At 43.2% G+C, this 16379-nt stretch overlaps 1 protein-coding gene across 6 annotated transcripts in view; it reads left to right on the top strand.

Annotated features, from left to right (window-relative positions):
* The window catches only part of FNDC3A (fibronectin type III domain containing 3A), a 292007-nt gene that overhangs the window by 187712 nt on the left and 87916 nt on the right, over positions 1-16379 (top strand). For 5 of the 6 annotated variants that reach the window (XM_068267261.1, XM_068267260.1, XM_068267262.1 and 2 more), the window contains one exon: positions 13868-13944. In XM_068267261.1, the coding sequence (XP_068123362.1) occupies positions 13868-13944 (77 nt within the window). Of the gene's footprint in view, positions 1-9431; positions 9513-13867; positions 13945-16379 lie in introns of those variants that run through there. The other variant, XM_068267264.1, reaches the window with a different exon arrangement.

The raw sequence follows: 16379 nt of genomic DNA, 5'->3' as shown, positions 1-16379 counted from the left end.
TGCTGATGACACCCAGATCTACCTCCACACCCCTGACATATCCCCCACTACCATGGACAAGGTCTCCTACTGCCTATCAGCCATCTCCTCCTGGATGTCAGCTAGGTTCCTGAAACTAAATCTAGACAAAACAGAATTTATGGTCTTCCCAACCCAGCCATCCCTGAACCTCCCAGATGTGCATGTCACTGTTAATCACACTACCATTCGCCCTACCTCTCAAGCCCGCTGTCTGTGTGTCACCCTGGACTCCGCACTTTCCTTCACCCCCCACATCCAAAACCTCACAAAGTCCTTCAACTTCCACCTTCGTAACATCTGCAAGATCCGCCCTTTCCTGGCCTCTGCCACCACCAACCTCCTCATCCATGCCCTCATAATTTCCCGCCTTGACTATTGCAATGCCCTTCTGTCTGGTCTCCCTATGACCCGAATAGCCCCACTGCATTCCATCATGAATACGGCAGACAGAATTATCCACTCCTCCCATCGCTCCACCAGGGCGGCTTCCCTCCGTGAATCCCTCCACTGGCTTCCTATCCAGTCCAGAATCAGATTCAAGATACTGTGTCTGACCTACAAATCTGTCCACAAAACCTGTCCAACCTACATTTCCGATCTTACTCAGAGGTACACACCTAGCCGCTCACTCCGCTTCTCCAATGAACTTAGCCTGCCGCCCCCCCCAGCCCCCTCCTTTAACATCTTCAAGAAGGCCCTCAAAACTCACCTTTTCATTCTGGCCTTCCACCCCTCACAAGTGCTCTAAACCCGCCGCTGAGCTCTGGTCCCCTACCTTTTTTTTGTCCCTACCTCTCCCTCTAGAATAGATTGTAAGCTTTTGGGCAGGGTCCTCCTCCTTTTGTGTCCTACCTGATCATGTACCTCCATTACAGTGCACCAATGCTATGCATTTGAGTGAACCTAACTTGCCTAATCTCCATGCTCCCATCCAGTAACTGACTAAGCATCACCTTGCACTCATACTGTGCTGTGTGATCTGGTTTTTCTTGTATTCCTGTATTGTCATATTGCTGTATGTCACCCCTAAATATTGTTCTTTAACCTAAACTAATGTCCAGTGCTGTGTAATATGTTGGCGCTTTATAAATACAACAAATAAATAAATTGCTATTTGATAATGTAACTGCCTATAGTCCAGCTACTTTTAACCTTTAAGTGAAGTGTAGTAAGCAGCCTGTACCTTGTTATTGTTAATGCTCATTTCTGGGCTCAGATTTAAACCTACTGTCCTATAGCTTGGGAAGCCGAATGTCTCGAGGTGCTCATACACCTTATGGGCCGGCCGACCATGAGACAGATCTCTCTTTAATAGAATCTGATCAGAGAGGGATCTGTTACCTATCTATACACCTCAGACCAATTTTTAAAAAGATTTCAGCGTGAAGCGGGCCTACTCGCTGCTAAACTAAGGAGTGCAGAGTGCTGCTTCCCGCCCGCGGAGGTATCGGAGCCACTCATAGGACGTGAGTGGCTGCCTCTATTCAGTGACTTCTGCAACTTTTAAGGAGCCCTGGATACTGTACCAGCAATTCATCCAGCCAGCCTGGCTCTGCAGCCCTAAGGTATTCTTAACCTTGTAGTCCACAGAATGTGCAAGTGCTTGTACTGTACCTCTAAGAGGACAGAGCTGCTCCTTTGCAGCAGAGAATGTACCAGGGCATGCTGGGCCATTTCTAGGACAATTTCTGATAGTAAAATTCTGATACAGTTTCCTGGTCCCTTGGAGTTTCCTATAACAAGATTATACTGTACTATACTTTACATATACTTTTATCCCTGAGTGTGCTTTGGGATGGTATAGATCAGCTAGGTTGATGTTTTTTTCCCCAGCTTAATTGAGTTGTATGCAGCTGCAGAATAGAGTCTTTGTTCCTCTGCCATCCACTCATCCTCATAAAAGCCTGCATGTTTGTACTGTGATCAGTGCTGAAGCAGACCAGTGACAGACTGCTGCTTCTACTTCTGAGTATCTGTAGTCACCTAGACAGGTACAGACAACAAGCACTTCTGAACTGAAATGAGTAATCCTGAAGTGATCCTTGCCACTGTCTGCGCTCTGATCTTAACATCCCTAAAATAATACATCACACAGGAGCAACATGGGGAAAGGGAGAAGTGCGGAGGCTATTTTTGGCTGCTGAATCTATTGATCCAGTGCAGTCTGTTAGCAGTGATTGGTTATGTGTCAGCGTCAGCAGCAATCCCTATTGTTTCAGCAGGCTGTGGTCTTTGTGTTTGATCCTGTCACTGCTTGCGTCAGTGATGCATATCCTTGCTGATGTGATGTCAAAGTGTGGGTGTTCAGTTAGGGAGAGACAGTTCATCTAATGTGCTGCTCTGAAAAGCCAGCACTGTTGCCTCTCAGGGAATAACAGTGAGTGATTCATCGCTGTTCACATTAGCCTGATACTAAGTATAGAACCATTCAGGACCCGCACATCCGCATGGATTAGTATCTCTGCTTGTTAAACTGAGGGTGCCAAAACTGCTTGGCTAAATAAAGCGCGGAGAGGGAAACAAAGCTCAAGTAAAAAACATTACCGGCCTGTTAAGACTAAATAGGGCCGCTTAAGTTCATGAATGGCCTTTGAATATTTACAGTTGATAAAGAATCAGTGATTCCGCCGGTGAAATTAATGCAAGAATGGTCCAGGCATGTTACCGGCAACAGCTAAACTGATCCTCCTATCATTATTCTAATATCATGAGTAATAAAACCTTCAATAAAGGCATGAACCAATTCCATCTGAAGAGAACCAGAAATGATCAGCATGTAGGGTGCTATTGTTTGCTTTTAGCATGCAAGCATGCGAATTGCCTGGCTGTTGTGCCAATCTACTAATTTTCTGCCTTTAGCTACATTAAAAAAAAACAAAAAAAAAAAACCTATGGGAGTGGCTGTGACTAATACTTCAAAAATTACTACTCATGAGCTTAGAATTCTTAAAAGGTAGTATTTTATTTATTACAATGTTACAGACACTAATTTGTACTGCAGTGGGTAAAATGTCTGCAGAGTACTTAATATCTCCTATGCACATCAAAAATATAAAAAATGTAAAAAACGAAAATGTAAAAACAATGTCCGTACCACATCTTCAGAATAAGAGGTAGTAATCACTGACTTGTATGATTGCTACAGGTTTGAAACTTCTACTACAAGGGTTGACAACTATCACAACCTTGGACTTGCTGCCTCCAGCTTCTCATTCCTGGCCTGGTCCTCCATGTAATCAGTGTATCTCTTGTGTGGTCAGCTGGGAAGTCTCATTTCTGTTTTTTCACTGAAGGCTTTTGTGACTGTCCATTATATAGGCCCAGTGAAACCTGTGTCCTGTAAAAAAGACAAAACACAAAACATTTACATCGCACTTTTCTCCTGGCAGACTTAAAGCGCCAGAGCTGCAGCCACTAGGGCGCGCTGAATAGGCAGTAGCAGTGTTAGGGAGTCTTGCCCAAGGTCTACTTACTGAATAGGTGCCGTCTTATGGTACGTACACACTTGCGACTATGGTCGTTTGAAACAGCAACTTACCTATCGGTCTGCCGACAATCGGGTAAAGAACTTTACCAAACGATCATTAAGTACAACGACGAACGAACGATATCGGCACGATGAGAAAATTTAACCAGACGGATCATATTGAAAGACAATCGTTACAAAACTATAGTGTGTACAGTTATCTGCCGAGAACGATCGTTACAAGGGCCAATGCGCCTACGTTGGATTGTGCCCAGCTTCCGTACTTCCTGTGTAGCGCGGCCTGTAAAGATTGTTACGTTACAAATTTCAAATAAACTTTGTTTGCAAGTTAACTATCATATATTTGTATTTATTGTAACCCCATGTTTGTGTTTTTTATTTTTTTATTTTATATAAATATGTTCGCAACATTTTTTCCCTCTGATCGTTCTTTTCTGCGAGAACGATCGTTAAAATGTGTATGATGATTGTTCGTCTGGTAACTATCGTTTCTTGTAAACGATTATCGCAAGTGTGTACGTAGCATTACTGAACAGGAAAAGCTGAGGTTCAAACCCAGGTGTTCTGTGTCAGAGACAGAGCACTTAACCAGTATACTATCCAGTCACTGATGCCCTGGCCTGTTGAGAATGCCAAGTGTTTCGAAAATTTAATCTTCCTGAATACAAAAAAAAATTGTGACAGCCAGGCAAGTTTTAAAAAAGGAAAAGGGCCATGTAGACTTCTTTTGCATCTGCTTACCCGAAAACAAAATCTCTGTGTGATGGGTGTTTAAGTGAGCCCAGAATACATTTGCTTACTACTCTTATGTTTCCTCCTTTTTGTGGTCTGATTGTATTCATGCCTACATATTGTTGTAGAACAAGGATGCAGGGATAGTAAAATCCAAACAATTGTGAGATAAAACAAAAGACCCATCTAGACATGCTTTCACATCTGTCTGCAGGGTATTATATGAAATTGTAATATGAAACTAAAGTGGCACGCAACAGCAATAATTATGAAATTAAAAATACTTCTACAATGTAGACATCTTGATGGGGTCATATAATGCAGTGATATCTTGTCAGTGCCTAGAGATCCTCTCTGATAAGAGCATGGTGCTGCTTTCTGTTTCTGGATGTCCTAGTTCCCATCCATCAGCCTGCATGCTCCACCTAGTGTTAGTCCATGGAAGCAGATAAAATGTTCTGCTGTATGACTGGTCAGGAGTTTTTCTCCACTGCTTACCTCTTGAAAAGTACATCTGTACAAATGTTAAGGACAAGGGGCTTCTTTGCACCACAGTGTGTCCCCCCCAAAAAAATGGGGCAAAGCATTGACAGGGAATCGTGATGGTGCTAACTGGTTACCACCTTAATATGTAGGGCCGTTTTTGACCCACAACTTGTTAAAAAAAAGACTGTGTAAAAAAAAAAAAAAAAGATACTATGAGATACTGTAAAGCAATATTGTAAAGAAGTAAATCACATATGATTTTCAAGTGTTTTGTTCACCAGTGCCGCAAATATGCATCTGTTTTTCTGCATTTTTCTTTTTTTCTTCTCCTGTGTAATTTTGTGTTTCTTCTGTACTACCTGCACTCCCTACTGCAACTGACCAGGAGATTACTATATTGGAATTTCCCACTGGGCTCATTGATCTGGATCAATGGAATTTTTTAACAAATAAATTTAGACGTGCCAAAAAGGGCTTGAAGGTTTTTGTGTTTTTTTTTTTTTGTTTTTTTTTTTACACACTATGCATGCATAGAGGCTTGTAGTACGGAGACTGCAATTCTTTACTCATTGCAGAGAATTGTGACATGTTTGCTTAGATATTCAGGCCCACTGAGTCTCCCACAGCAGTTTTAAGTCATCCCCACTGTAAAATATACAATAAAAAAATCCTGATTAAGGTGATGCACAAAAAGGAGGGGGTAGACCCTACTGGAGGTAAAAACTCAACTTTTAATAAAAGGTATAAAAATGTTCATAGAAGTGTAGTACATGTGATTGAAATACATAGTGTTTGGGGCTAAAATACAGCAGATAGGTTGATGGTGGTGAGGTATTATTATTGAATCCACCAAACAAACCCAAGCCCTCACAATGCCAAAGTGTAATCTACACAACATAAAGATTCTAAACAACATTCACCTTGTACAGGCATTCAGCCAAGTTCCAGTGAAGGCTTTATGTTCTGTAGATGTCACTTTACACTAATGCTGGGAATACACGTTACGTTTTTCGCATTCGATTCTCCGCTCGATTCTCTTATCTTCGTTTTTCTTATGGTTTTTTTTCATTCACTTCTATGAGAAATCGAGCCGAACAGAATCGAGCAGAGAATCAGACATGTCGGAATTTGATCATCGAAGGCACCTATCGCAACGATTCTAAGCGAAAAACGTAACGTGTATTTCCAGCATTAAGCACGGTCTTGTTACCTCTGATGAAGCCCCCAATTATTTGTGGGTAAACATGTTGGTTTTGTTTTGTGGTGGCTTAGTGAGTTTGGCTTTTGAGTCCTTTGCAGAAGACAAAAACACAGGCAGACCAGGAGCCCGATCTGGTGTAATAATGTCACGTTACTGGGTGGCGTATGTGAATAATGAAGGCTATATACTCGCAAACATTGGTTGCCCACCAGGCAACCACTTGTTAAAGAGAACCTGAACTGAAAATAAAAAAATCAAAATAACCATAGACAGGTCATACTTCCCTACGTAGTCTACTCCTCAATCTTTCTCCTCTCCTGCATCCCATTTGTCCACTGTGATCAATGAAATTCTCAGTCCTCCATTTTGAATATGGCCATTACCCCATAACAGCTTCCTGGTCAGCACACTGTTAAACTGTAATATTGCCCACCTGAGCCATAGGGAAAAGTGGACATAACCTTGCATATTCAGTTGTTAACTGACAGCTGCTGATATATAACTGACAGCAACTAGTGTATTTCAGTTCTGACAAAATATTGTTATAACTGGAAGGGATAACTGTAAGAAGAAAATTGTAAGCTTCCGAGAGGAACTGATAGTGAGGTTAGTATGTAATAATCATTTGCAGCAAAATCATGTGTTTATTTTAAATAATTTTACTTCCCTTTAAGCAGGTAGGGAAGTGCCGTCCCTACGCGGCCTTGCTTCCGACAAACTGATTGGTCGCAACTCCAGTGGAAAAGTTGTGCCCTTGGAGATTCTCTGAGGGTACGTACCGCAATGGTGGGAGGGTTGGTAGATCTCAGGTAGAGGGTTGGAGGAGGTGCCCGTGGCATCAAAAAAGTGACTATATATTATATCTTGGCTCATAAATAGCAAGAGATAGCACCGAGGACTGGAGAGACTTTTACAATAGGCACTTTTATTGAACTGATGAAGCAACATAGGCCGTGAAACATGTTGTCAAGTGTATTTATTAATAATAAAAAGTTAAGAGGCTTACCCTCACTTCAACTTGAATATCATTGCTCAAGGTAGGAAAATCTTTTTTTCTACATCTTGCGATTTATGGGCTAAGATATAATATATAGTCACTTTTTTGATACCACGGGCGTCTCCTACTCTCTACCTGCGACTTTTGAGTTCGACTTTTGACGGAGTGTGAGGGCTTGGGTTTTTTTGGTGGATGTAATAGGTTTATGTCCCTGGCGAACACTGCTCTGGATCCACCACGTTGTGTATTCAGATAAATGAGAGCGTTCATCTTGCATCGTTTACTGTGGATTGTTGTCATTAAGTCAAGCGCTGTGGTCAAAGGAAATTTCCTGAATGCTACTTGTAGCTTTTGGTGTCAGCAGTGTTTGCAGTTACAGTCATCCCCTTCGGGCTCAAATGCTACGTGACGAAAAAACAGGGTCAGATGATTTTCTGTGTGATAGCAGAATAGTGTTTGGCCATGGTAAAACGAGCCACCATCCGTGTTAACCGATCCTTAGAAGAAGTTATAGGAGGATAAGTTTGACATTTTGGGCAATGTCCTGTTGACGCCTTTGGTCCCAGATGCCTGTGGATTGCTCGTCAATGATGCAGGAGTTCACAAAGTGATATGGGGGGGAAGGGAGGCACTCCCATTCAGGTCTAGTTTAGCATTTGAGTCACTACATGGCTTTACAACTGTGTGGTTCAGCCGTCTGTGTGAATGAACCTCTGTTATGCCTGGTACACACGATTAGATTTTCTGGCAGATTTACTGCCAGATCGACTATTTCCAACATGTCCAATATGATTTCCAATCGATTTTCCGCTCACTTCTATCGAAAATCGATCAGAAATCCGATCGGGCATCTTGGAAATAGCCGATCTGGCACTAAATCTGCCAGAAAATCGCATTGTGTGTACCAGGCATTACAGGAACAGATCATTTTCCGCATGTGGAAGACTGTGTTACATTAAAATGCAACACACAGACACTGTTTAATGCTGTTAGCCGATTTCGCACTTTAACTTGAATTTTAGGCAGTGCTTTATAATTAACAGTTGCAATTAGGTAGGTAGGGTCTGTTGGTTGCAACTGTGTTGAAGTGATATGAAACACAGCATTTCTTTTTTGCTCTAAAAAAATTATTTGCACCGTAAATCCTATTTACTCCCCCCAAAAAATAAATAAGTAAATTGTTAGCAGAACCACATTCAAACAGCTTCTGGCTGCATCTGTGATATCTTTTATCATTTACTAATTGTAGCTCACAAAGAAGTGCTGGAACTGAGCTGCCACACATAGTAAAAGCAGAGACAGCTGAGAAACAGTCACTAGATAGATTGTCATATATAGATACAGCAGCTATGCAATAAAATGCAATTGCAGCTTTCAGAGCAGATAAACTGTACTTTGGGAACTTGTAATTTGTAGACAGTGTGCACAAAAGCAAATATGTTAAGTGTATGGGTAATAAAAAATAGAAAAACACATTTTTATTGAATGTGATAGAGATTTAACCCACTTTAACGGCATGGGATGCTTTCAGTTTGGCAAAATTGCTAACTGTGTTGCCAACTGAACAGCTACACTGCAATAAACAAGCCTAGTAGATTGTCGCCGTGACTGTAGGTCAGCATTCCACAAATAAAAATGTTTTAGGTGAAGTTGCATTTTGAAATGCTATAGTGACCGGTTTGCTGATGTGGTCTGCGAGGTGAAAGAAGGCACCCGATTAGCAATGACAGCTCTGTTTATTTGCCCGTTCTCATCATGGGTGACGCAGTGGTTTATACCCATATAAAATTGCAAAAAAACATGGGTTGGGTTAGAGACAGCTTGTTCTGTGCTATTCTGCATTGGTCCTCACATTCTGCTGTCATTTTTTTAAAGATGGGTAGCGTGCAGCCTCCCCTCTCACACACACCCGGTACTCTTCACTGTCATAGTTTTTCTCCTAATCTGTGAAATTTGATCAATTTTTCTGCTCAATTAAAAAAATTGAAAAATCAAATACCATACACGTACAGAATTTCTGAAATTCAATTTTCTTATTTTTCGGACTCTTCCGACACATTTGTTAAGATATTTATTTAAAGAATTCTGAATAATCAATAGTTTCTTCTCGGCCAAAAAATAAAACTTGTTATACAGTTATTGAAAAAAAAGGGGGGAAATAGATTGATTTGATTAGTGTGTCTCCCCCTTTCCTTACAGGACAGTCAGTGATTTGCATTGTCCAATCTTCTCTATAAAGTGTGCTAGAAATGTGACAGCACTAGAGACCTGTGTAATAATGATCTCTATTGTTCTCTCCTGTTATTCTGATGATCTTGAAAACTGAATATGAATGTGTAATGTGCAGCATTAGCACACAGTGCAGGACTAGTGCAGAGGATTCATGACACTGCTTCAGAGGAACGACTCAGAACATGCTCTACTGCATGCACTCTACTCCTGGCTCACCCATTACAGAATGTCATGTGACCTGGTCATGTGGTACACTGGCTGCCTTCCCTTTCTCCAGCATTACTGCTAACGTGTGCTTTGCATTTCCTGGACGTGTGTTGCTTTGCTACAGCTGTTCACAGCTACAAACATGAGTGGTAAGAATGAAGGCTAAGCTTATTCAGCGATTCAGTCTGGAGGTCTGCTTTAGGATACCACTGCATCAGCCTAAACCCTGCCTGTAGCCTCTGCACAGCTTCCATATGTTAGTCGGGGGGGGGGGGGGGGTGTAGAGCACTGCTTTGCATGTGTAGTGTGTGTTGTGTTGTGTGGGAATGATCTCAGTGCACCTGTGCACGACGCGGTGTGGCATGTTCAGCCGAGATGCTTTGAAAAACGCAGACAGCAGCTGTTTAGTGAGTGATCAGCAGTCACCGCTGGTATAGAGAGTGCTGCTGAATGCTGCCTCTATTGTATCGAGCCTTCTGACTCACTCATGCGATTGCTGAATCACTCAGCCCTGCAATGATGTGCATTTAAATAGAAAAAATGACATTGCTTCCATCTTGTCTGCACCACAGTTAACAAATCCAGCTAAATGTCAGGTCTCACCTCCAGGTACGGCAAGCTAGCAGTTTAGCCATCACTGTGACAGGTGCAGTAACCCTTGCAGTGCCCTCGGCGTCACTGCAGAGCCAGAGGATTTACAGTAGCAACCGGTAGTGCTATAGATCCAGCTGTACACATGGCATATGCAATGTTATTGAGCGTGCCGCATTTGAGATGTGTAATTACTCTGCTGGTGCCTGGTGATCATTTGTCTACATATGTCAAGCTTGAGGAGAATTAAATGGAACTCAGAATGCATTTACAATGAATATGCTTTTAAAATGACTGTTGCAATTATTTGCCTGAACAAAAGTTTGAAGTGAATTCACATTTGACTTGCCTAAGGTCTCCTGCTGAATAGGTGCTGGCTTACTGAACAGGCAGAGCCGAGATTCGAACCCTGGTCTCCCATGTCAGAGGCAGAGCCCTTAACCATTACACTATCCAGAATGATAACCATTACACTATCCAGAATAACCATTACACTATCCAGAATGAAAGAATGATTCCCGACTATAAAGAGGCTAATGATTTACGTCTAACGGCCCGTACCCACAACGTGATTTTTCCAACAATTTTCCTGACGACCGGCTATTTTTTTTGGAGCGATGAGAAGTCATTTCCACGATCTCGCGATGTGGGTACAAGCACGCAATCACGCGAATGACATTTAGCAATGTGCGCTGACAACAACCGCCGCAGCAGATCAGATCTTTAGGAACCTCGACGACTCTGCACAAAATAGCATGATCACTTGATCCCGTTTGCATCAGTCGAGTAAAGTCACGTGACCCTGAACGCATGTCGTCAAGGGGACATCTTTGGACCCGTCGGGTGGTCAGTATTCACCTATACAAGAATATGACACATTTGAGCTCAACGACTGCATAACGATGGTCTACCATTGGATAGTTATCGGAAGTTCAGAACTAAGAATCTGGAAGTACGTAGCACAAAAGCTTTGAATGTAATGATGGTTTATAATCGTCTGTGATTTCTCCTGATTAGCATCCAAACGGATCCATCAAGGTGGAGCGGTCTACATGCACGACTTTGCAATCATTCAGTGCTAATTTTGTAGTGACATTTGAACAATTTATCGTTTGTCAGTCGTACATCCTTTGTTTTTCAACAGTGTTAATAGAAGACTTATACGAGGCTTTAAACCAAATTCTAGGCTCTTTAAAAATGAGCCTCTATCAGCAGAAATGCCAGCTGCTTACCTCAGTGGTGTAACAGGTGTGTGCCAGCCCTGATGGTAAATATTCAAGGCACTGCGGTTATGGATTATCACCCCATCATGTGCAGCACCCTTGCAATCTGCTCTGGGTGGAGTATGCTAGGAAGGCTATATCAAGTTTTTTATTTATTTATTATTATTATGGCTTATAACTGTAGTAGGATGCCATGTGTGTACCAGTGTAATGACGTGGCTGTTTATACACAGTTTTAGCTTTTCACCTAGTTTCATACCTAAAGCTGCTTTATGGACATCAAAAAACAATTTTGTAATTCAAACACAAATGTTTTATTGTTACTACATAAGCAAATGTAATTTTTTTATTTATTCTGTTGTATAGACACTTTATTAACCCTCAGACTGCCAGCTATTTTTTTTAAATGCTACATGCCAGTGTCCTCTGCTTGAATTCTGTTTACTAAATGTCTTGCACAAATCTCCATGTAACAAAGTCCACATTAGTCAGTATTATTGTCATTGAGTTGCAAATGAATTTGAGTTTTGATACCTATGATGATTATTATGAGCCAGAATTATAATTTTTATAAAAATCTGTTGTAAAATGGACCAATTAAATCTTGCAGTGAAAACATTTTATTATACAATAAAAAGTCTTGTTCTAAAATGTCTTCACAACTCACAAGCATAAGGGTAGGAAAACACTGAAAACCTATAGATGTCCATGGCAGCCTAAGGGTTAACTGCATCTAGGTTGTGGTTATTAAACTGTGAGGTGTTGCTGTGGCTGTGAAATTAGAGCAGACATTTAGAATGGAGATGGCCAGTGACATGAAAATAATTCTGATGTGTATGCAGATTTTATGCAGTTTGGAATTGAATGATTTTACTGTTGATAGTGTTGGTGTTCGAATTTTGGTTCCTGCATCCAGAAACCCAAATAATGCTGAACACTGCCCCACGCCCAAGCTAGTGGACGGGTCACGGGGAGGTCACATGACTTCTGGGTTGGAAGGAGAAAGCATCGGAGTCATATGAACTTGACGTTGGCACGGAACCCTGTCCACTAGCTCGGGTGCTGATGGTGTTCAGCATAATTCAGGTTTCCAAATGCAGGATCCTGAATTTAAACTCCAACACTACCTGTTTATTTCGATTGGCCTAATTCTAGGCTGCATATACAGCAGAGTCCCCGGTGTCCGGCACTGGTGGGCATTGCCTGATGCCGGATACACGTGCTTGTTGGGTGCTTGAGCAACTGGCTGAAATAGCACAAACCTCCCCCCTGAGATACTTACCGAGCCTCCAGCGACATCTGGCAGTCTCCCTGCACCTTCTCGCGGACTCTGAGTGGCTTTCTGGCTCCCCGCGTGCACGGAAGCCGGTGAGTCACCTGACATGCATTGGGTCAGGTGACATGCCAGCTTCCATACACAGCTGCCGGAAGCCGCTAGGAGCCCCGAGGAGGTACAGGAAGGCTGCCAGGCGTCGTTGGAGGCTCGGTAAGTATTTTACAGCCTGTCAGCACCCACAAAAAGCCCCCCCCAAAAAAGGTCCCCATTATCACCTCAGGCATGCCAGCTAGTTGAGACTTCTGGTTGCCTGAAATCTGAATAACGGGGACTCTGCTGTAATCTGGATGAAGTTTGCATGCAAACTAGAATTATTTGCATCTCAGTGACCATCTTTAGTGAGACGTACATTTAAGAGGACCCAATTGCATATGAATATTACTATTAACCTCCCTAGCGGTATGGACAGAAATGTCAGTTCAAAAAAAACATGCTGTGAACAGTGTAAACATGCATACACATCAATACTCTCCTGCACTGTATACTAGACCCTTGCTTGACACATTTTGGCAAGTTACAGAAAAAAAAAAGTTTTAAAAATAAATTTTATCACTGTTTGCACAGAAATCCTGGGGAAATTGAACGCTGGGGAGGTTAAATAACCTGGTTCCAGCAGTGAAGTATGATCATTTAAACAGTTGCCGTGTGTGTGTTTCTGCCAGCAGATCAGCACCATCATTATAACAACTGGCATGCGATTGGAGTGGAATTGAGGATCACATTGCAACACAGGCACAGAATTATTAGGCAGCAGTTGAACAGTCAGGTTTTTGAGGATGGAAGCAGGAGAAATGAGCAGACACAAAGATCTGAGAAACTCTGGCAAGGAACAAATTGTGATGGTGTTATGGCTGGGCCAGAGCACCTCTAAACCAACAAGGCTTGTGGGGTGACACCACAGTTCAGTGATTAGTACCCATGAAAAAAGGTCTGGAGACAGGTTGGTTGGCGTCACACTCACTGATGCATGTGGGGAACAATGGCTAGCCTGTGTGGTTTAATCCCTCAGAGGAGCCACTGTAGAACAATCTGCAACAGATTGCAGATTGTGGTCTACGGTCTGGGTTGGTCATCTGTCACTTCTACACTGGGCATCAGATTGTCAGAACTGGATCATGGAGGAAGGGGTCCTCTTCTAATGAACCACATTTCCTTGAAATCATGTAGTTGATACTTTGACACGTATCCCCCTACAACGTAACGATTGTTTGAGACCAGGTATATCGTATCGTGGAGCTACACAGTTATGCTGACGTTTTTAATGTATTGGCTAAGCTGCATATTTGTTAGTAATAAAATTCTCTTGTTTTGTCTATCCTATTATTGAAGGCACTTTATTTTTGTTTTTGCCTAGGTCCCGCTCAGGTTCCCATGATGTCCCCAAATGGTTCAGTTCCCCCCATTTATGTGCCTCCAGGATATGCTCAGCAGGTAAGTGCAAATGGAATACGACAAAACCAGTATGTCTGTGCTACATGGTGTGGTGAAGGATTATCGTGTGTGTAAAAGGACAGGAAAATGGCCACCAAGGCAGCAAATAACCTATTATTAATTCAAATGGACTCAACATCCATCGAAAGTATGTAGATACACATAAAAATATATATATGTATATAAATTTGTATATAAATTCCTACATGCAGCATGTCAGCAATATTAAATAGCAATGGTACAAAAATCAACTGACTCTTGGGTACATGCAAGAATAACTTTAATTTGATTTATAGAAAAATTGATTAATAAAATATGCAAAAACACATAAACCGTATACTATATGCCACACAATTGTACGCAAACAACCCCTTAAAAATAGGGACTAGTGACCCTATATAATAGCCATCCATCTAATACCCAGATATGTCCCTTAGGGCAGGGATCCCCAACCTGTGGTCCGAGGCCCACTGGTGGTCCGCAGGACGTTTTCAGTCGGGCCGCGGGACTGTCCTCTTGCCTGCCCCCTCCGCCCGTCCCCCTCCGCGGCCGCCGCTGCTGTTACCTTTGGCGGCCGCTTGGTCTCTTATATTCCCCTTCTCTCTCTCTTGCCAGCATGTGAGTCACAGCAGCGCGCCCTGCGGCTGCTGTGATAGAGAGGGAGGAAGCAGGAGAGACAGAGCGACTTCATGTAGCGGCGCGCCGTTACTATGGGAACCGCTCTCTCTTTCCTGCTTCTTCCCTCTCCATCACAGCAGCTGCGGGGCGCGCTGCTGTGACTCACACTCCGGCGAGAGAGAGAGAGAGGGTAATGTAAAGAGACCGCCGGCAAAGGTAACTGCAGCGGCGGCCGCGGGAGGAGGGGTGTGGGCGGGGGCTACTATACTGGGGCACAATGCTAGCTATACTGGGGCACAATGCTAGCTATACTGGCTAGCTATACTGGGGCACAATGCTAGCTATACTGGCTAGCTATACTGGGGCACAATGCTAGCTATACTGGGGCACAATGCTAGCTATATTTGGTCACTATACTAGCTGTACTGGGGCACTATACTGGCTGTACTGGGGCACTATACTAGCTATATTGGGGCACTATACTAGCTATATTGGGGCACTATACTAGCTATACTGGGGCACTCTACTAGCCATACTGGGCACTATACTGGCTGTACTGGGGCACTATACTAGCAATATTGGGGCACTATACTAGCTATACTGGGCATACTGCCTATACTGGGGCACTATACTAGCTATACTGGGGCACTATACTAGCTATACTGGGGCACTATACTAGCTATACTGGGGCACTATACTAGCTATACTGGGGCACTATACTAGCTATACTGGGGCACTATACTAGCTATACTGGGGCACTATACTAGCTATACTGGGGCACTATACTAGCTATACTGGGGCACTATACTAGCCGTACTGGGGCACTATACTGGCTGTACTGGGGCACTATACTAGCTATATTGGGGCACTATACTAGCTATACTGGGGCACTATACTAGCTATACTGGGGCACTACCTACCTATACTGGGCACTATATTAGCTTTACTGGGCACTATACTAGGTATACTGGGGTAACTGTACTAGCCATACTGGGGCAACTAAACTCCCTATACTGGGGCAACTATGCTAGCTATGCCCCCCCCCCTCGGTAACCCGATGCGCACGACATTGTCTCCCCCCAGGCGCCCCCCCCCCCCCCCCCCCCCGGCGGGCCCCGGAGAGAAATTTGGTCAGAAAGTGGTCCCCGAGCCGGAAAAGGTTGGGGACCCCTGCCTTAGGGCCCTCTTCCACTAGCAATCGCTAGCGTTCACGCTGAACGCCAGCGATTGCTGAATCGCAAAATGCAGGAAAGTTCCGGCGATTGCGTTCACGATTTTGCTATGCTGTAGTGTGCATAGCAAAATCGCGGCAAATATCGCTCCGCAGCGAGATCGCGTTTGAGCCAAAAACGCATTGCGGTAGCGGAAATAACCTACCGCGATTCCTATGTTATTTAGCAAACCGTAGCGATTTAAAAAATCACTAGCGGTTTGTGATTTCGCGATTCAGCATCGCAAACGCCGCTAGTGGAAAAGGGCCCTTAGAGGCTGCAGTCCTGTGATCTCAAAAAATTTAACAAAACTAGACAAACTTGTTGTCCATCTATGAGGACTGATACTATATGGTAGGTCACTATATTGTGATGAAGATCTGATGGACTCGATCGCAGTCCCGTGCAATGTGGTTAAAAATCTCCAGCGTGCAGACAAGCAGAGCAGCAGAGCAAGCAGTCTCCAGCACAAGCCACGTTGTATAAAATCTTTGTTGGACTCAGTCGCAGTCCCATATAATGTAGCTTAGGATTTCCAGCCTGCAGAAACTCAGGGCAGCAGAGCAAAGAAAGCAAACTCTTTTGGACTCAATTGCAGTCCCATGC

This window comes from Hyperolius riggenbachi, chromosome 2 (genome assembly GCF_040937935.1).
Source record: "Hyperolius riggenbachi isolate aHypRig1 chromosome 2, aHypRig1.pri, whole genome shotgun sequence".
In the NCBI taxonomy this organism is placed as follows: domain Eukaryota; kingdom Metazoa; phylum Chordata; class Amphibia; order Anura; family Hyperoliidae; genus Hyperolius; species Hyperolius riggenbachi.
The sequence above is the reverse complement of the archived record's forward strand: the minus strand, read 5'-3'. Positions and strand labels throughout refer to the sequence as shown.